Source organism: Rhinolophus ferrumequinum, chromosome 22, assembly GCF_004115265.2.
Source record: "Rhinolophus ferrumequinum isolate MPI-CBG mRhiFer1 chromosome 22, mRhiFer1_v1.p, whole genome shotgun sequence".
Classification (NCBI taxonomy): Eukaryota; Metazoa; Chordata; class Mammalia; order Chiroptera; family Rhinolophidae; genus Rhinolophus; species Rhinolophus ferrumequinum.
This window is the reverse complement of record NC_046305.1, coordinates 7,422,914-7,443,612: the sequence shown is the minus strand read 5'-3', so window position 1 is coordinate 7,443,612 and position 20,699 is coordinate 7,422,914. Positions and strand designations below refer to the sequence as shown.

Sequence of the window (20,699 nt, the reverse complement as noted above, 5' to 3'; positions counted from 1 at the left end):
AATATTATCATGCGTTCTGATTTGCATGGACCTCCTCTTGGCATATTTGGTGGTTTTTTTCCAGTTAGTTTTATTGTAGTTTGTTTTTATTTTCCTCTTTAGGTTTATCAGTGTAAAACAGGGCTTATTAACCTAAGGTCCAGAAAGCCTATCAGTTTGGATGGGAAAAGAAATACATCTTTATTATCACTCCTCCTAACTAAAATTTAGGTTTACCAGTTCATTCCATTATGGCTATAGCCATAAATCTAAAGTTGCATCAGCAGTTCCTGCAGCTTTTTCAGCACCAATAAGAAATCAGAGACATTTTACATTCTATTACAGTTGCGGCAGACACCATGTGATAGCATTCACGCTTGAAACTACTTTGAAATTAGGCCCCCCACCCCTCCCAGCTAGAGTAGCCAAGGAGGAGAACGTGCCAATAAAGGAGAACAGGTATATTTCAAATTTTAAAACTATTTTGATGATCGTATTTCAATATCATATGGGTTTTTTTGCAACCCTGTGTATTTTAAAACATCTTCCTGAGACGGGTTCCACAGATTTCATCAGGGAGGGTCATGGCACTTGCGTGTGCACACGCACTCACACACAGGTACACGCTCACACGCGTGCACACACATGGTAGAGAGTAACATTGACATTGGTGCTTGGACGCAAGACTGGAATTGGAAAGTTCTCCTCAAGATATACTCACACTTGTTTTAAAGCCAGGGACAAGGGAAGAATTCTGCTTGCAGCTGCGTCTCTTGCTCCCTGAAGCCTGGTGGTCTGCCGCCCGTGGGTTCTGGCCACTGTGGTCTCTGTCACTGCTACAGGGACAGAAGGATTGCATCTTAGGCATGTCTGTATCCCAGTTCCTACCACAATGCGTGACACAGAGCAGGTTCTCAAGAAAAGTTTGCAGAGTAAATGGATGTATAAGCTGGAAAAAAACCCTCGTTGAAATCGGCACATGGGCAGTCCTGTGGGCTGAGGCGGGTGTGCACGCAAAACAGGGTGGGGATATAGGCACAATTACGGGAAGGTGGGGAGCACAAAGTGGGACGTTCTTTTCTCAAAAGAAATTCAAAACAGACTTCTGGAAGGTCATTTTCTAAGCGTCTTGCTGGCAATGTGAAAACACCCCCCTGCGCATGGCCCCACCCGGCCCCACGTGGCCACCTCTCCCCCCATGCAGGGCTGGCTCCCCAGTATATAGGAAGCAGCAGGGCCACCCACCCAGACACCCTGCCGTGGAGGAGAGCATTCCAGAGGGAGCCTCGCCCGGCAGCCTCTGCTCTGAGGGCTCTGTGCACGGCACTGCAGCTACAGGCCCAAGATGCCAGCTGCCCAGCTGCTGCTGCTGGCCTGTCTGCTGTGGGGTGTGGGGGCAAGGACAGCCCAGCTCCAGAAGGCCAACGACCAGAGTGGCCGCTGCCAGTACACCTTCCGTGTGGTCAGTCCCAACGAGGCCAGCTGCCCCGAGCAGGGCCAGGCCATGTCAGCCATCCAGGACCTGCAGAGGGACAGCAGCGCCCAGCGTGCGGACCTGGAGGTCACCAAAGCCCGGCTCACCTCCCTGGAGGGCGTCCTCCACCGGCTGACCTTGGGCCAGGTGGCCGAGCCCTCGGAGACAGAGCAGGGGCAGCAGAGGCAGCTGGACACCCTGATGAGGGAGCGAGAACAGCTGGAAACCCAAACCAGGGAGCTGGAGACGGCCAACAGCAACCTTCTCCGAGACCAGTCAGTTCTGGAGGAAGAGAAGAGGCAACTTCGGGCAGAGAATGAGGATCTGGCCAGGAGGCTAGAAAGCAGCAGCCAGGAGATAGAAAGGCTGAGGAGGGGACAGTGTCTCCAGGCCCACAGCTCCTCTCAGGATGTGTCACCAGGTGCCAGGGAAGGTAAGAATGTGATTCGGGGGCCACTGGGGCCAGAAGGTGACATGGCTCATGGTGACATGTTGCTGGTGGCCCAGGCCTGCCCTTCCTGCCCTCTCCTTTACCCCAGAGACCGCACATCTAGCAGGAGGCAGATGAATTGACTTAGTGGGGAAGACAGTCTTTGTGTCACTTTTTGTGAAATTGTGCCCCCAGTAGTCACTATTTTGTAAGTTGTCCAATCATGAGGGAACAAGCAAGCAAATCCAGCTGTGGGACAATTAGTCTGGTCTGTTCAAAGATGCTGACGTCGAGAGAGAGAGAGAGAGAGAGAGAGAGAGAGAGAGAGGAAGAAAAAGAAGGGAGGGAGGGAGGGAAGGAAGAAGGAAGGAAAGAAGGAAGGAAGGAAGGGAAGAAGGAAGGAAGTGGGGGTGAGACGGGGGTGGGGCTTGCTCTAGATTAAAGGAGACTAAAGGGACAGGCTGACTGAATGCGGTGACGACCCAGATTGGCTCCCGCATCCAGGGGAAAACCACAAGGCGCAGGTTTGGGGTCACTGAGGGAATTTGCATATAGACTGCTTAGTTGGTTACGTCATTGGATTAATGTTAGAGTTCTTGGTGGTTATGATGTCAGGATGTCTGCAGTTTGCTTTCACGTGGTTCAGCAAAGACTGTAAACATTAGAAAGGTAAAATATATGGCAAAATCCTAACAATTGGTGACACCTAAGTGAATAGTACTTGTACTATTCTTTCAACTTCTGCATGCATTTGAAAATCTTCTCAATATGATGATGGAAAACTCTTTTCTAAAAAGACTTTACATGAAAGTCACATTTGCGTCGGTGTGAGGCTAGAAAACCCAAGAGTCAATGCCTGGGTGTGACCTTGGGCCAGTCATTTAACCTCTGTGCCTTGGTTTCTTGCCTATTACACAGCACGGATATTCCTACTGTAAATAATAATTACTGCGAAGCCCCAGCGAAATAACTCTGACTTGTAAAGGATTTTTTAATCCTTTTATTGTTAGAGTTGGAAGAGATCCAGTTTTAACTTTTACAACTAAGGAAAGTGAGGTGGATAGTTGCTAAGAGGCCCCGGGTCGCAGAGCTGATCCAGGGTAGAGCTGACACTTGAACTTGAGTCTTTGAGGTTGGGTGAAGGAACCCTTATTAATAGACGTGTCGTGAGACAGTTATTTCAGACTGTGAACCAAAGGAGCTCTATTGGCAACAAAAACCCTTCTGCGTGTGTGTGTGTGCGTGCGTGTGCATGAGTGTGCCTGTGTGTGCATGTGTGTGTGTGAAATTAGAGGCAATGTTTTGTCTGTTTTATTGTTCGTGGTCATTTAACAAGTCCCTGGGAATTCATGACAGGTGTTCTCTGATTTTATATTTGTTTTGGTCCTCCCCAGCTGCTCTACCTTTTGAAATAAGGACGACAACCCATTATAATGGACGCCACACGTGGGAGTTCTCGAGCAGTGTGGGTTTTTTCCTGAGCAGGAAATTACATTAGCACAAAGAAGGTGAGCTAGAAAGTGGCCTAGGGAGCAGATGTGGAAACTGAGGCCCAGAGAAGTTACTTAGCTGGTCTGTGAGCTCCGGGACAGCTGGTGGCAGGGCCAGGACTAGAAGGCACCTGAGTGAGGTCCAGTGACCCTTCAGGACCTGAGGTGACCTCTAGTTTATGGAACCTAAAGATAAAAGTTACACTTGAACATCCGGGAAAGAAATGCCTACAACAGAAGATCTGCTTCAAGGTCCTGGATTTCAGGATGAGAGGGAATTTTGGGTGTCTGGAGTTTACCTGTGGATGTGCGTTTATGGAGAGGTGGCCATAGCTGAGGTGCAGGAGGTAGGGCATGAGGGTTTAGGGAGGTTGAGGGGACAGAGGGAGGGCCTCAGGAGGCGGGCTTTCTCTTACCCCACCTGTAATTCAAATTGGCAATTCACCATCACTTCCTGTACCATGCGATTGTCTTACAGAAAAAAAGCTCGTATTAGAATCATGGAAATGCCTTGTTTATCTGTGTGTGTATCAGTTGAGGGAATGTGTATATATATTCTAATTTTGTCGTAACAGTGCTGTAGCCAAATGTCTGTAAGCCTTTTCAATAAGCCCAAAGTGGAAGAATACAGATCACCAAAAGATAAACTAGGGTTGGTGATTAGTGTCGCAAAGGAAGCCAGCCACACTTTTCCCTTAATTGTACCTCTGCTTTGCACTGCCCCCTCCCCCAGAGATCGGGATGAGGGCATGTGGGCAGTGGCTTCTATGGACCACGATCCCAGGGACAAGTGGAGGGCAGGAGACAGTGAGACAGGGAAGGAAAGGGGGGTGTTTTGCAGTTGGTCCCCTCCGTGGGTGGCGAGGCTCGTCCCCAGCAGACCTGTGCAAAGTGTAACAGAGAGAGGACGACCAGCCCTGAACCACTACTCTGTTAGGCAAGCGTCATCCCCGTGGGCATATGGCACTTCCACGGTGCACCTAAGCGTGGGGATAACAGTCCCCCGTGGGGGTTGTCACTTGGATTGGAAGTCACATGGGGAAACCTGGCACGGGGCAGACCTCCCAGATAATGGAATTGTAGCTACAAGGGGATTCTTTTGCTTGAGCTCCACTACTGTTTTAAAATGTCATGTCATGATCAAAGCGCCGACGTGTACTTAACGTTTCTAGAACACACATTGATTCTAGAGACAAGAGTCTGCTAGCTGATGTCCACTTTCCTAGAGAACGAGTGACCACCGGCAGTGATGGTGGCACCCTTCTTTTTCTTCATCCTCTCCGTTTATATAGTATTGACCTAACTTGGCAGGCAGTGAGAGAAAATGACTACAAAAATCATCACAATGACATTTGCCTGTATATAGTCTGTAGTCATCAACTTGCCTGTATATACACATACATACATACGTGTGTGCCACCTTTTCACCTCTTCTTGGGCATATAAATGTATAAAAACAAGTTAATAAATTCAGTTTCTAGGCTAAGCTCTCTAGACAGCGTCTGTACAACAGAGGTAAGAGAGATACGGAAGAACATGCAGAAACTATTCAGAATTTTGTAATAGACATGAACCTTTCAACCCTAGAAGCACTGAACTGTAATAGAAACTAAGCCCTGAAAACGTTTAGCTGTCTATACAATATAGTCTTTAGTATTTTCATAACCTCTTTTTGTTTCCCCCCCCACCCCACATCCGGAATGAGATGTGATTTAGAAACATTCCAGAGAAGTCTTAGCCTTGACATATCCTTACTGAGGACCATTTCATTTCCAGTTTGCGCTAAGGACACCAAGGCTCAGAGAGGTTGAGTACTTTTCCCAAAGTCACAGAGCCAGCACATGGCGGCACTGAGCTAGGAAGCTCCGCCTTCTTGCCCAGTCCCTGCCTTTGGGCCTCGCCTCCTCTCCCGCAGGTTTTGGTCCTCACTCTAGATAGCTCTACTTTGGGAATCTGACCGTGGCCAGCTGCTCCTGGCTGATACAACCAAGAAGAAGCCAGCAGGCTTACAATCCAACCAGTCCACCCGCCAACTGAGAACTGGCTTTGCGGTCATCCTGGAAGCCATGCCCTGACATTATGTTTTATTGTGGTTCTTGTTTATTCCAAAAAGCACAAGAGGTGTGGTTCCTGCAAAGAGTGATGAAAGAGGGGGTGGAGGAGGGGCAAAATGGAGAGGGAGAGGAAGAGGGAGAGAGGGAGGGAGAGAGAGAGAAAGGGCCTCCCACTCAGAGCCCTGAGGGTCTTGGTGGGACCAGGAAAGGAAGTCCTTCCAGCCGGTGCCTGTGCCATCTTTTCTTGGGCGGGGGGGAGGAAGAGCTGGGGGCTCTCTGTGCTGTGCAGCCCTTGGGAGCTGCGTGTGAGAATAACCCCCCTGGAATCGGAACTCAGCTCCAGGTGGGTCACTTGCCAAAATGCTAAGGGCCATCCTCAAGGCTCTTGTGAAGCCTCTGGTAGCAGTCGGGTCCAGTCACAGCAGAAACCGGAACAGTTTAAGTTGGGGACGGTTAATATAAAGAATTGTTAACAATGATGAAAGAGCAACTGTGAGGCCTGAGTAAACTCGACATCGCACCTCGGGCCGAGGCAGGACGAACTTGGAGGGGTTTGGACTTATTAGGAATGGGGTTCAGCCATCAGATAGGAGAGAATGCAGTCGGAGCTGGTCCACAGCCACCAAGGGCAGCTTCCAAGGAGCAGCCAGTAACCCGTGGCTGGGCCCAGGGGTCTCAGGGTCTGCAGAGCCAGGAGGGGACCTTGCGCAGGGGCTCTGGGGTTCTGTGCTGAGAAGGCTGTGGAAAGGTTACGGCCAGGTCAAGGCTTCAGGGTCACAGGGGAACCACGTCTTGGGCTCTATCTGATGTCCTCACACTCACACTCCCTGGGCCAAGCCAGCTCCTGCGGGACACTGCAGGAGACCTTCTGCCTCCCACAATGTCCCTCCAGCGCCCTCTACTGAGAAAGTTTAGCACTGCGCTCTCGTCAAAGGAGAAGTAAGTACCTTGTTTGTCAGAGCACCCAAGGTGCTTTCGGCACTGAGATGCAGTACATTCACACGTGACACATCTCCCCACCACAGGGTGGAAAGGTTCTCAACTCCCAGGGCCGTGGCAGACGTGGGTTCAAATCCTAGTCCCACCACTCACCAGCTGTGTGACCGTGGGTAAGTTGCTTAACGTCTCTGAGCCTCAGTTTCTTCATTAGCAAAATAAAGATAATGAAGTTCACTTTTAGGATTGTTGTGTGAGACACAGCAACACCTAGGGACATAGCAAGCACCTAGCCCCGTTCCTGCTCCTACGAGACACTTAGTAAGTGGTGGCAATAATTACATTAGGGGCAGACTCCAATTCTAAAGTCTTATTCTATTATCCTGAAACTTGTGAAGGCACCAGATTACCTAAATAACGTATGCGATACTGCTTTGAAGTGTGGAAAGATCTACAAATACCTATTAATCATCTCTTTTCACAAAGAATGTTGTATTTCAGTATTTCAGTGCCAATATTTTAGCTATCTGCAGGAAGTCACCCGTGAAAACACTGTGTTTTTTTTTTCCCCCCCGCTTTATTCCCTCTCTGGCTAAAGAGGACATTTCCTAATGTTCTTCCCACTGACTTGCAGGTGTGTGCCTCTCCTTTTCTGAATATACATCTTTCTCTCCGTAAGTCACAAAATTATATGACCATCCTAGCTACATTCACGAACTAAAATAATTTATCTCAGTTGCATAGAGGAAGGAGCCAGGGACAGGGGAGGGTGGCTCCATGACCCTCATTGGCAACTATGGGTGACAGAACTGAGGGGCAGGGAGCTGGAGTGGAGCGAGGGAACTTTCTAGACCTTTTGTCCGGATGCATGGCAGTATTTCTCTCTCACTTCACTATTGCCTGAAACCAGCTCCTGCATTCTGAGACTTCACGGAAACAATGAAAGGAAAGCTGATTGAATTCTCCTGAGGAATAGTCCGTGGTGTCTCAGGAAAGGTACAAAGGGAAGGGAACTAGCTCAGGGAACCTGCTCAGTGACCTGACTTGCAGAAATGGCCCTGCCAGGGGTTGCCGCACTCTCTGAGCCTCCACTCAGTGTAGGTGAGGCAGAGGGGCTGCTCCTGGCAGAAGGGGTCAGGGCCCTACCACCTAGGAGAGATGTCATGGCTCTGGGAAGGGCAGACAGAGGACAGGGGTCCGGGGTCCAGGAGGCAGGGACGGGTACAGACAGCGCTGCCGGCCCCTGGAGAGGAAGGGGGCTCCTCACTCTGATCTTTTCCCAGCAGCACAGGAGAACAGGGGGCGTGGGGCGCCCTGTCCCTCTCGTGTGCTGACTGAGGAGGTGGCAGTATGTGGGGTAGAGGGGAGGGAAGCAGCCGGGGCACATCCCAGGTTGGCCGAGGAAGCTACCTAGTGGGTCAGCCTCTGCCCTGGGTGACCTCCTAGGTCAAAGAGATGTTTAGAGTGAAAGGCAGAGGCGTTTCCTCACCTCCATGGGACTTCAGGCTGGGAAAGGGACATTTGGGCAACCAAATTACCTCCCCAGGATGCTACAGACTCTCCTCTGGCGATCAGCGAGTATAACATCCTCTTTTCCCTGGCAATTGTCTCCTGACCTGCCGGCCTTACCGTACCTGAATCTCAATCAGACTTGCATTGTAAAAGAGCCACGCCTGCTCCATGTGGCTATTGCTTTTTCCTTGTATTTGGAGACCCCGGGATGACTGCTGTACCCCTAAGCCAAAGCAGCAACGTGTGACACACTGTGACAACTGTCTAACCAGTGTCATCTGCACCTCTTCCCTTCTCCAGGGCTCTGACCCCCCCCCCCAATTCCTGCAGGAATCCTGCACACTCTCGTCCATGCCCAAAACTGGTCTCAGAAAGACATCGCACAGAATCTTTCCACAGAGACGGTGACGCTTACTCTTACATGCACGTTTGCATTACGGCAAGGCGAGAAGCCCTCCTTCATGCCGGGAACTGTTCGCGGTCGGATCTCAGGCACCCGGGGAGAGGCTGAGGGCCTTCCCCGTGTCCCCAAGCCATACACCTCATCTCCTGGGAAGCCAGACCATCTAGTGGGAATGATTTTAATGGTGGACTAGCTGCCTCTATCGCGTTTTGAACAGCCTACTCTGTGCTTGGCACGTGACGAGGCGATTTCTTATCCGTGAGCTTTTTATTATGGAAGTTTTGAACCATGCACAAAAGTGGAGCAACCAGTAGGAACCCCAGCGTCGCCATCTGCCAGCTCTGACCATGCTCAGCAAAGCCCTATCGGGTTTTACTGCCCCTTCTCCTTTGCCCACGGATGAGCTGAAATCTCGAACACCATCCTATCCTTGGAAGCGTATTTGAATGCCATCCCCAGCACCGTCACTGGGTGAACTTTCCTCACGGTACAATATCGTCTCTTTCTTTTCATACAGTTTCTAGATGGAATTTGGAGAACGTGGACTTCCAGGAACTGAAGTCCGAGTTCAGTGAGGTCCCTGCCTCCCAAATCTTGGCGAGTCCGACGTCTGGCCATCCCAGGAGTGAAGATGGGGACACTGGTATGAAGGTCAATTTCTTCTCTTCTGTACCGATGTGGTCTTTATCTGGGTCTCGTCCTTCACTGCCAGGAAGTCGACCTTTCCCCGGCAAAGTCCTGTATCTTTCCACCCACACTTGGGATGGTGGGCTGGGCGAGGGCAAGATGAGGGAGGTGCTTCTTTCACCCACTTGATTGTCACATGGGATCGATGACACCTGATAAATGACGTTTTTCCATAGAGCCCCCAGTCCTCCATCTTAGGCCCTAATGGACACCATGTACCATCTCAGTCTGTTACTGAAGGTATCTTTTCTGACTTTTGGGGACTTGGGAAGAACGCGGATGCCCCTTTTCCAGGTCTTTCCTGAGAGCCTGACTTGAAAACCTGACTGTGGTTTTCAAAAGCCGTGTCTCTCCACGTCACTGACTAGCTCTATCACTGCTACTGGCACTGAAACACACACACGGAGACAGGGAGCTGTGAAATATCCAAACTATGAGTCCCCGAGCGATGAGCCCTTTCTACAAGAACACTGATGGTTTCCATTAAAGGACAGCTACCTGTAATCCCGCGAAATTGAAGTTTTCAGCCACCTCCTCCCTACATGTTGAAATTACCTGTATATTAAGATTTTACTGTAGTTAAAAATCATGCCTAAGATATGTGGTCTCTGGGTTAGGGCTTGAAAAACTCTGCTTTATAAAGATGATTGTAATGACGTGGTTTTGGTCTCATTTTTTAAAATCACGAAATACATCAGACATGAAAGGTCATCAAGAGTAATATGATGAACCCCCACGGGATTCTGCCCAGCATGACTTGAATGTGAAAATATAGCTTGAAGCCCTCTGGGCAACCTTGTATCACAGTTCAATTCTGAGCAGGTATTGATCACATAACATTCACCAGCCATTTACTCTAACAAAGCACTTAACACGCCTGGTTACAGCTAACACGTAAACAGCCCCACCACCCCAACATATTATGACCCTCTTCTCTAAGCCTCAGAAAACTGAAGCTTAGAGAGCAGAGTGACTTCCTGAGAGTCACACAGCCAGCCGGTGTCACAGCCGGGATCTAAACCCTGACAGTCTGTCTCTGGGGCTCTCGCTTCTGTCACCTGGGTCACGCCTTGCTTTCTTTTGACTTCACCAGGGTGTGGAGACCTCATCTGGGTAGGTGAACCTGTCACTCTGAGAACAGCCGAAAGCATCACGGGCAAGTACGGCGTGTGGATGCGAGACCCGAAGCCCGTGTCCCCCTACACGCAGAACACCACGTGGAGAATCGACACGGTGGGCACGGCCGTCCGCCAGGTGTTCGAGTACCACCTTGTTAGCCAGTTCACGCAGGGCTACCCTTCCAAGGTGTACGTGCTGCCCAGGCCGCTGGAAAGCACAGGCGCCGTGGTCTACGGGGGCAGCCTCTACTTCCAGGGGGCCGCGTCCAGAACGGTGGTCAGGTACGAGCTGAAGACCGAGTCCGTGAAGGCGGAGAAGGACATCCCCGGCGCTGGCTACCACGGACAGTTCCCGTACTCCTGGGGCGGCTACACAGACATCGACCTGGCGGTGGACGAGAGGGGCCTGTGGGTCATTTATAGCACGGAGGAGGCCAAAGGCGCCATCGTCCTCTCCAAGCTGCACCCGGAGAGCCTGGAACTGGAACAGACCTGGGAGACAAACATCCGGAAGCTGTCGGTGGCCAACGCCTTCGTCATCTGCGGCACGTTGTACACCGTGAGCAGCTACTCGGCGCCGGAGGCCACCATCAACTTCGCATACGACACAGTCACGCAGAGCAGCAAGGCTCTGAGCATCCCCTTCAAGAACCTCTACAAGTACAGCAGCATGGTCGACTACAACCCCCTGGAGAAGAAGCTCTTCGCCTGGGACAACTTCAACATGGTCACCTACGACGTCAGGCTGTCCAAGATGTGACGAGCCGCCAAGCTGGGTCGGGAAGGACAGATGGGCACGACGTGCAGGGCTCCCGAGGGGTCAGCCCGCTAGCCAAAGCCCGTGCAGCTTTGCTCTGCTTTCCAAGCTTCTGCGAACCCAGGAGAATGGGCACTGTCGCCGTGGCCCACGGTGCGGGAAGAGCAATCTGGGGATTCAGACAGTTTCACAGTAGATATTATTTTCTTTTGTCAGCTTTGAAAGGCGTGTTGATCACCAAAATAGTTTCCGTTTTCTGGTGGTTTGGGGCAAACGCTATCATGTATAGTAGTTTCTTCACAGAAACCACAAGGCTTTTTGTAAATGGCCTCCTGTGGGGCTACAGAGGATATGTTTGCAGGTGAAGAGTTTGAGGAAAAAGAGGCTGCCCCGTGTGGAATCCGGGCTGTCCCAGGCTCTTGCCTGCTGCACGGTCACCACAAGCCAGTGAAAAGCAGCACTTCTGAAGGCGGAAAGCTCTGTGGCCAGCTCTGAACATATACACGGTGCATTTACTATAGTTGGCTTCTGATGCTTCAGGCAGAGTCCAGGTGGGTATTATGTAACCTTTGCCCCTGAAATAAAATGCTCTGACACACATTCTCCCTTCACTTTGTGAGTTACTTTGTGTAGGAGTATGGATTCCAACTATCAGATAATTGCTTTGGCTTGGGAAATGTGATTTCAGGAGGTGTGTGTGTGAGTGTGTGTGTGTATGTGTGTGTGTCAGAGGCTTGCATCTCGTTTTGAGGTGCTCCCAGGGTGACACCCGGCAAATAGCAGAATTCACACCTTCCTACCCAACCTCCTGGTGCTCTTGCTCCTCCCTGAACCGTCTTTTCATCTTTCCCCAGCCCACCCTCTCTTCACCCTACTTCCACTCCGGTTCTTGTTTGCTGTCCTGTGCATGAATTTCATAAACCACAACCTCAGGGAAGCAAACCTGACCGCCTTATTTTTTCACAGCTGAGCTTAATTTCTATCTGGAGAGGCCATTATACGTCATGGTAGGACACTTTCTCTTGACAGTTCAGCTTGGACTCTGTCCCACTAGCAGTTTTCAGTCAATTCAGATTTTTGACAACACCCACCCACACTGGGGGTGGGGGGCTCCCCTGCTTTACTGGGTCCACTGATTCAAAGGCTGATCTCATCTGGAAACACCCTCACAGATGTGCCCAGAAACGTTTCATCTGGGCACTACTTGGTCCGGTCAAGTTGACACATAACAGCCATCACATAGGACCCACTTCTTAAGGTGTGCGTGCCCTGGGACTCAATGTCGGGTCTCGTGCTTCTGGTGATCGCATCGTGTATCACGGCACGAGGGCTCTCGCTGGGCTGACGGCTCGTCACATGTGTATCTCCAGCTGAGACGTCACCCCCAAGACAACTCCAGATTCGTGGATTCATTTGCCCACCTGACGTCTCCCCTTAAATGTCCTTTAGACATATCATAACAGCAAAACCAGAATTGCTGGGTTTTCCTACCCCACCCCCCTCAGGCAAATCACACCTCCACTTCCCGAAGCTGATGGAGGCACCAACCCACCAGATGCTCAGGCCAAATCCTTTACTCCTTTCTCGCATAAACCCACTTCCTCCCCATCGGAAACGTTTGTTGGTTCTGTCTTCAAACACGTGTATTCAGAATTTGCCTTGTACCCCGATCCGTAAAGGTCTCCAACACCCCATATCGATGTTAAGCTGTTATGTATAATACCCTAGTTATCAATTCACTAACATCTGCCATCCCAATAAACTCCAAGTTCAAGAAGCATTTCTCACCACCCCAGCTGCTACTTGTCCGAAGGACCACCCTCCTCCTCCTGGATTCCACCAGCCTCCGAGGGGATTCCGCTCCCTCCCTGTTACAGCTTATGTTCCACACAGCATCCAGAGTGACCCCCTTAAAACACAAGGCGCATCACGCCTCTCCGTTCCTGAAAGCCCTCCATGGCTGCCCATCCCATTCAAAAGTCAGAGTCCTTACAAAGCCCCCACGATCTCCCTCCTTCCCCCACCCCTGTGGCTTCATCTTCTGATGCTCTGCCCCTGTTCCCTCTACTCCAGCCAAGCCCCACTGGCCTCCTTGCCCTCCTTTGCATCCACCAGGCGCGCTTTGGTTGTGAGGTCTTTGCACGGGCTCTTGCCTCTGTCCCAGATGTCCACACGCCTAACTCCATCACTGTTGTCAAGTCTGTACTCAGTGTCACCTCCCTCACGAGCTGTTTTTAAAATTATAACTGACCTGCCGCTTCCTGGACCACATCTAATCTTCCTCACCCCGTCTTACTATTTTTTAAAAAATGTTTCCATTTATCAGCGCCTGACATGTGACATAATTCACTGTTACAGAGTTTGAAATTCACGTACATCTCCTAGAATCACATGTTGAAAATATTGTTCATAAATGTGAAATGCAACCAGCCTAGCGCCCGCACTGGAGACAGGTCAGTCAGATTAGCACAAAAATCGGTAAAACTGGGGTGTCCCAGGCTGAGTTTTGAAACCCCAAATATTTCAGGGTTCTCTGGAGCTCAGCTCTTTCAAGTCACAGAGGCCTGGACTTTTCATCATCCAGATTTAGTAACAAAACATTGAGGCCTGATCATTTTTCTTTAATTCAAAAACTAACTATCGTAAGTTTTCTACAGCAAGGCATAAATTCAAGATCAAATATATATACACATATCAGAGACTTGGCTTGAAGAACCAAGGACGACTGTAAGTGCATTTGTGAGGGTACCCATGGCCCACAGTGGGTGTAGGAGAAGAGATACGGTAAAGAAGGGACAAAACTCTTCCAAGACAGCCTTCAAAGACAAACCAAGGAATTCCCGGAAACAGTTTTCTGGAGTTTTATGTCAAAGTCCACTTCCAAATGACTGACGTTTTACATGCCTAGGAGACTTTGGGGTCCTCAGCTGGAGAAGGAGGTGGGGCTGGGGGCACTGGGGGGTCGGCCGTGCCAGCGGGAGGGGCTTGTTCCAAACCCAAATCGGACAGCTTCTCCCTGGCTTCATCACTTTTCTTGGTAAGCATCTCTTCTCTGGGAGGAAAAGCACAAGGAATGCTATTTAAATACAGAATTTTTCAAAAGACAAAGAAAAAAAAACCCCAGACCCCAGTCTCTACAGAGAACCACTTCCCGTTTCGGAGGACACCCTTCCTGACCCATCTACCCACGCTGACAGCGGTCACCTGACAAAAATGAGACACACACTGTTATACTTTAACTATGAGGCAGTTCTTCTGAGAGAGGACTCAGCTGTCAGCCCTGGTCCCGTGGAACCAATGGCACCGGGCTCCACCCCTACCAGCCAGCTGTCTGTCATCTCAGCCCAGGGCAGTCTCGCTCTCCAGCTTTCGTTGGCATTCCAGCTCTTCTCTGGCCAGCTGTAGGCTCCCTTCACCTCTCCTTTCTGCCTATCTTACCCCCCACCCCCAGCCGGCCGGGTTTTCCTCTCCATCCTACCCAGGGCCCCGGCCAACCCTTCCTTCGAAGAAAAAGCACTAGCCTGTCAAGTGCTTACAGATGCAGCTTTAACTGTTCCCCGACCACCTGCTATGTCTCAGGGGATGGAAGTGAACTTGAAAGGAATTACATGCAGATTCTCAGCACCCCTCACCACAAGTTTTTCAGCCAAGACAGACGGCGATTTGCCCCGGTCCTGTGGCCAGGAAAAGGCAGGGCTGTAATGCAAACTCACATCTCCTGCCCACAAGTTATCTCTCGGTCAGAGCTGATCCCCAGTGTGGCTCAGGGGATGTGGGGTGACAGGGAGGGGTCATGTGTGGGCTAGGAGAGGCCCCAGAATTGTGGGGTCTCTTCCTTCAGTGCATGTTAGAGTGCAGTGACCACAGCCCCTGGAGACAAGATCCACTCTCACATCTGAAGCAGTGGTGACAAATTTGCCACCTACCCCGATCTGGAAAGGTCTCCAACACCCCATATTGATGTTAAAAAATTATGTATAATTTCTTAGTTATCAGTTCACTAACATCTTACATCCCAATAAACTCCAAGTTCAAGAAGCGTTGTGAACAATACTGGATAGAGGTCCATATTTCAGACCAGTCATTTTAATTTTTTTGGCCAACGTATCAGGTTTAATAAAGTCATTATGTTTAAGATCATACTAGACCTGACAAAGAACTCAGCCGTGTCAGCTCTGGTAGAATGATTTCAACCCAGGTTTCTCGGCAGGAATTTGGTCAGGCCAGTTACGTGTCTCGTTTGAGGGTGACAGTCGTTAAGACTAGATAATATAACCCATAAATCCACGTGACCAACACAAGTAAACGACAACACATGAGCGTTTGCTGCGAGCAGAGAAGCCCCTTTGACCTTCTCCAGCTTCGCAGCTCCTGTTCCCCCATCAGGCGGGTTCCACCGCCAGAGCCACAGGACCTCCCGACACACAGCCGAGGAGCGGCCCTTGGCCACGTGTCCATGTCCACAGAGCTCCTTTTTAATGTAAATTGGAGCCCTCGTGTGTCCTTTACACACATTTACATGTAAAGGATGTCTCGGGCACCCGACTGGATCTGGGGATCTCAGACCAGAGAGGGGAGGGCACCCGGCAGTAACCATGCGCCACATTGAGCAAATGAAAAGACAGGGGACCCAGGTCAATGGGCATTTCAGAATTTCAGATCAATGATGACTAATTTTTACTCTACGTATATCTCAAATATTGCACAGACGTACCGAAGCCCCCATTTTTTTTCTTTTTTTTTCTGGTCGTTGTTTATGTCAAGTTGAAGTCTACCAGGGCCTCCTGTGTTTTATCCACTGACCCTCCCAGCAGGAAACAGCCACATATCTGGGATTCTTTCCAGCGCCCATCTCATCACCTCTGGAAGGACCCCATGAGGAAGGTCTGTTTCCCAAAGTGGGTGACACATGGACGACACAGTGGTTTCTCATGCACAAAATCTGCCTCCTCACTGCTGTGGACGGATACACGTGAACACACTTGAACACATTTGCATAAACCAGCGTCCCTTACCGCTGCAGGCCCCCACCCCGACCCCGCTGAGTACCTGGTGATCATGGTCACTCTGCGTCTGGTCACCTCAGAGGCCAGGTCCTCGTAGGGGAAGTGTGTTCCGTTGCGTGTGGGCCTCTTCTGAGCCATGGCTCTGTGCTGCGGACACCACACCTGTGAATCTAAAGCCCAAGCACCAGGTGTCAGAGGGAGGCCCCACCTGGGCCCAGCACACAAGGTTCGCGAAGGACTTTCGGTGCCGTGCTCTCTGGGTCCTCCCTGCAGACCCCCTCCAGCCCCGCCCAGCCCCACTCCACGAGCCCCAGCCCTGTGTCCTCACATACCTGCCATGGAGGCGGGGTGAGGCCTCCCCACAGTTTAGGTACAGGCATTATCATTCCAACCTTGTCGTTCGGAAACTGAGGGCAGCTGCGGTTACCCCAGGTCACGGGGAGACATGGAGACCCAGAGAGGTGAACTGACGCCCCGGGTTGCACAACGGGGCCCCGTCCCACGCTGCTGCCCCCCTAATGGGTGCCACTGCCGTGGACCCCTTCCTTCATAGGCCTGTTGGGCGTCGCTGACACCCACAGAGCTCTCTTCCTAGAGCACTTCACCCTCTGAAGCACAGGAAGGGGACACGGGCAGAGCTGGGACCAGGTACTGGCACAGACACCGGGGCCTTGATATTGATAACAGAACCCAAAGTGGCCACGCACCCACCGCGGGCCACCGTGGGGTATCTTCACGTGATCTTATCTGGCTATCACAGTAACTCTGCAAGGTAAGCATTAAGGTCCGTGTAGAATGAGTGGGGAGACGCGGTGGCTTCCCCAGGGCAGGAGCTCAAATGTGAACCTCGGTTGGTCTCGCTTCAGAGAGACACTCTCTCCACGTTGGGGCCAGCAGCCCTACGCTCTGCCTTGGTGCCATCTCCCAGGGAACAGGACATGAGTGTCCGTTTCTGGACACCAGCTCACTCGTGTGGTGGGGGCAGGGGGTGTATGGGAAATCTCTGTACCCTCTGCTCAATTTTTGCCGTGAACCTAAAATTGCTCTGAAAATCAAGTCTATGACAAACACACACACACAGACACAAACACCCACAAAACCACTCATCCTTCATTGTGAATAAGGCAAGTAAGTCTACTCACACTTCTTCTACTCAAAAATATATTGGAGCCAGTGCCAGAGGAAAAATGAAATAAAGGAATACAGACTAGGGACAAGAGGGAAAACTATTCATCTGCATTACCAACGACGTACAAACGTACAATATCCTCAGCAATCGATAAACACGCTAGCAGAGCTAAGTGCGTGGAGCATGTTCGCAGGATACAAGGTCAATCTGGTGACACCGCTATCCTTAGAGCACGAATTGCAATGGCCTGAGATGGCCAGCCTCATCTCGTGGCTGGAAAAGGAAGTTCTTAAGAGGAAACCCAGCGGACTTACCTTTTGGTGCCAGAGGAGCTCGGTCTAGAAACCCCTCTACACTTCAACTCATGGTTTTGGAAAGAAATGCTCTTGTGACAGACCCTGTACCCACATTTCAGTTTCTCCACCTCCTCAGAGAAGGAAAAGGTTGAAACCACCGCCGTCAATTCACTGCCTCCCCCTGAATCTTTTATCCTCCTGTAGGCAATCGCTCTCAGGAACTTCAGTTAGTGGGATTGATTTGCGCCCTTAGAAGGTAGCAGCTGACACAATTATCCCTGCGGATATGACCTTTATGACAAATCCCGAAAGCAAGGGCAGGGGAAGGTGGGTCTGGAGTGCCAAGCTGGGGGAGGGCATTCTGTCGCCTTGGCAGGGAAAAAGCACCAACGTACACACTGGTAAACATGACATCTTGACCTCACATCTATTGACTACGTTTGAAAAACGGCAATTCACGTCCACCCCTCTTCCCAACATCACCAGTCTTTCATCCCACCCCTTCCTGACGGACAGCCTTTCGGCTGAGCTGACAGGTGCTTTGGCTTTGAAATAAAAGAAGTTCATTGATGGCACGCCTCTCACTTTTGAGCTGAGTGACCTTGGGCAAGTAGTTTAACTTCTAGGAGCCTCAGTTTTCTTACCTATAAAAGAGGAGTAATACTCTCTTTCTCCAAGGGCAGTTGTGAGGATTGAGAAAGTATTTGCAAAACCCCTAATTTTCCTTTTCTTCTTTTTTTTTGGGGGGGGGGTGGTATTTTTAAACGGTTTAGTATGTGTGTTTAGTCCAGGTAGGACGATGACTGTGTCTGTGGGCATACAGATACCCCTCACATACCACGAATAAGCCTTTTCCTCACAAACCTATCTATATACTTTTTGAAAGCAGGTCCCCATTTTCCCCTCCCTCTTACCCCAGGGCTTGCCAGTTAGAGCCCAGCAATTTACTTAAATTGAATCAGAATCTGCAAGGACATTATGTTCCCGTCTGTTTCCTTTAGCCAGACCTTTACCAAACTCTAAACTGTGAAGGGTTTTACAAACAAATTCCTGTGTTGGGTTTGAATATGTCAGAAGCGATGATTGGATGTCGACTTCAGAAGGGACACCATGTGAAAATGGTCCGTTTTGTGTTTGTTTGTTGCTGTGTTGGCCCGACAGCTTTGGAGAACAAAGTCTGGGCTTCGGAGTGAGCTGGGGGAGCTGAAGTGAGGAACGACACACAGTCCGGGACAATCAGCACCTCCCGTACCGGCCGTGCTTTATGACGGTCCATACCGATCTTAGGTTCCTGAATCCCGACGGCCAGACGTGGAGGGTGCATTTCAGAGGCGTGAGGAGAGGTCCTGGGAATAAAACAATCCGACAGCGGGAGAGTCTGTGTATCTTTACACTGACCAGAGTGAAACTACAAGAAATCTGCTACTTGTGAGAGAACGTGGTGAAGCTGCCATTTAACACATGTCCGTTAAGCTTAACAGCTACGGTTCCTACTCACAAAACACGTACGTGAAATCAAACGAGAATATGTGTTTTTCAGAAGCAAGAGAATAAATGTAACTAGTAGATGTTATGATTAAAAATAAGGGCACTGAAACTTCTCCGTGAGGCGCCCACTTGAATGGAAAATAAGACTGAGGATATTTAAGTGGCAGGGCTTCTGGTGAGGAAAAGCGAAAACGGAGAGGGACCCTCGTGGAAGAACAGAATAATAGGTGACCCCTCTGGGCTTCACAGGGACACTGGAGCTGCAAAGCAAAGGCACCAGTAGGCACCGTATTTTCTTGCCACCCCTACAACAGCAAAAGTGTATGTGGCTCTAGCTCTCGACCGTGAATGGTCAGTCTCAATGTCTGCAAAATTTGTAAGGCCGATGTAATTTTTATGGACACACATGCAGCTGAGATAATAGGGTAACCAGCACGAACGTGGGACGAGGAGTCCCTCAAGGCAGCTCCCTGGACCCACTTTTGAGTCTTTGTACTTGCTGGGCTGAGCGCTACCCCGTTACACTCACCCCTGTATCTAATGGATGCCTGTACCCAGGCAGCTGTGTGGCCAGAGAAAAACACACGACTTGAAGACCGGTGTCACTTGAAACTCATGACCACATTCAGCCCTACCGTCGACGTGAAGCCCAGTAGCCAGCACGGCTCACCACCCCGGTCCACAACTCGCTGTCATCTTGGGCGTGAGGTCTGCCCGCAGTCCATTGTCATCACGGCCACAGCAATCCTATGTCTGTCCCATCATGTTACTGCTCCACTCTCCAGTGCTTTACATCTCAGGGAAGAAGCCAAAGCCTCACAACAGTCTTCCAGGTCCGAGACCGTCTTCTTCCTTCCCCATCCCCAATTTCTCTGACCTCAATGATCATGCCCCCTTTTCCTCACCGGGCTCCAACCACCTGGCGTCCTTACTGTTCCCCGAAGTCCAGGGATACTGCCGCTGTCGCCCCTGCCTGGAATTCTTTTACCCCAAACGTCTGCATGGCTGGTTTCCTCCCGTTGCCCACAGTGGTGGCTTCCTGAGTCCCCCGTTTCAACATGGAGAGCAGGGATGTGGTCTGTGTTCACTGCCGTGTCTGAGCACCCGTGGGGTAGGAGATGCTATGTGCTACCCAGGCCCCTCTCCGTCTCAGGCACTCATGTTAGCTGGAGCGGGTGTTGCTGGCCTGAGTCCCTCTCCAGGCATTGCTTTTAGCTGAAGACAGTTGGCTCAGCCAAGTTCATGGCCCACCCCTAGAGATAAAGTATAGCCCTCAGCCAATGACTGACCACGGTGGGTATGAAGGCCCGCCCCCCACCTCCCTCCAAGGCCTTCCCTGTAACTGCGTTGTTCATCTCAGTCTGACAGCTACTGACACAGAGGGCACTCCCCCCCCCAGGGTACTGCCTGCACAGATGCTCTCATCTCAGGGTCTGTTTCCCAGGGAACCCAACCTAACGAACGCAGCGGCACCAGTAATGATTGAGGAAGCAGACTCCAGAGACTGGGCGCTGGATTACCAGGCAGAGAAGCCCTGTCTGGTGGTAAGGGGAATACATAGCCCCAGGCATGCTGCAACGGCCAGGTGAAATTTGCGTTGGTGGTGAGCTGGGGTGGGATTCTGGTGGATGCGAATAAACTGGCAGGCTGAGTATTGCAAGCTTTTGAGAGATTCAGGGGAAGCCGCACTGTGAGGACAATGCCTCTTGCCGGCCTCTTGCCGAGGGCTATGGATGCATCTGAGAAAGGCAGTGAAAGGCTGGGGGAAGTACTCACCATCTGTAAGACCAGCTTAGCAGACATCTTGAAGATGCCATGGTCTCCTGGGTATTTCAGGTGAACCAGAGCCACTGCTTTGAGTAGCAGAGGCAGACTCAGCCCTACCCCCGACGGTGTGAATGAAGACCAATGGTTGGAAGGAAAAGGGCCAAGGAAACTTT

At 50.8% G+C, this 20,699-nt stretch overlaps 2 protein-coding genes across 2 annotated transcripts; one reads left to right on the top strand and one right to left on the bottom strand.

Moving 5' to 3' along the window:
* The first annotated feature begins 1,217 nt into the window (after positions 1 to 1,217).
* Positions 1,218 to 11,440, top strand: MYOC (myocilin). The gene is made up of 3 exons (XM_033094168.1): positions 1,218 to 1,886; positions 8,796 to 8,921; positions 10,059 to 11,440. Exons 1-3 carry the CDS (start codon positions 1,325 to 1,327, stop codon positions 10,841 to 10,843), a joined length of 1,473 nt encoding a protein of 490 aa, XP_032950059.1. The 5' UTR covers positions 1,218 to 1,324; the 3' UTR covers positions 10,844 to 11,440.
* Positions 11,441 to 13,744: 2,304 nt separating this feature from the next.
* MYOCOS (myocilin opposite strand) lies at positions 13,745 to 15,984 on the bottom strand. Its single transcript, XM_033092397.1, has 2 exons — positions 15,890 to 15,984; positions 13,745 to 13,892 (listed from the first exon to the last, which is right to left on the bottom strand). The coding sequence occupies exons 1-2, from the start codon at positions 15,982 to 15,984 to the stop codon at positions 13,745 to 13,747; spliced, it is 243 nt and encodes an 80-aa protein (XP_032948288.1).
* Positions 15,985 to 20,699: the final 4,715 nt, after the last annotated feature.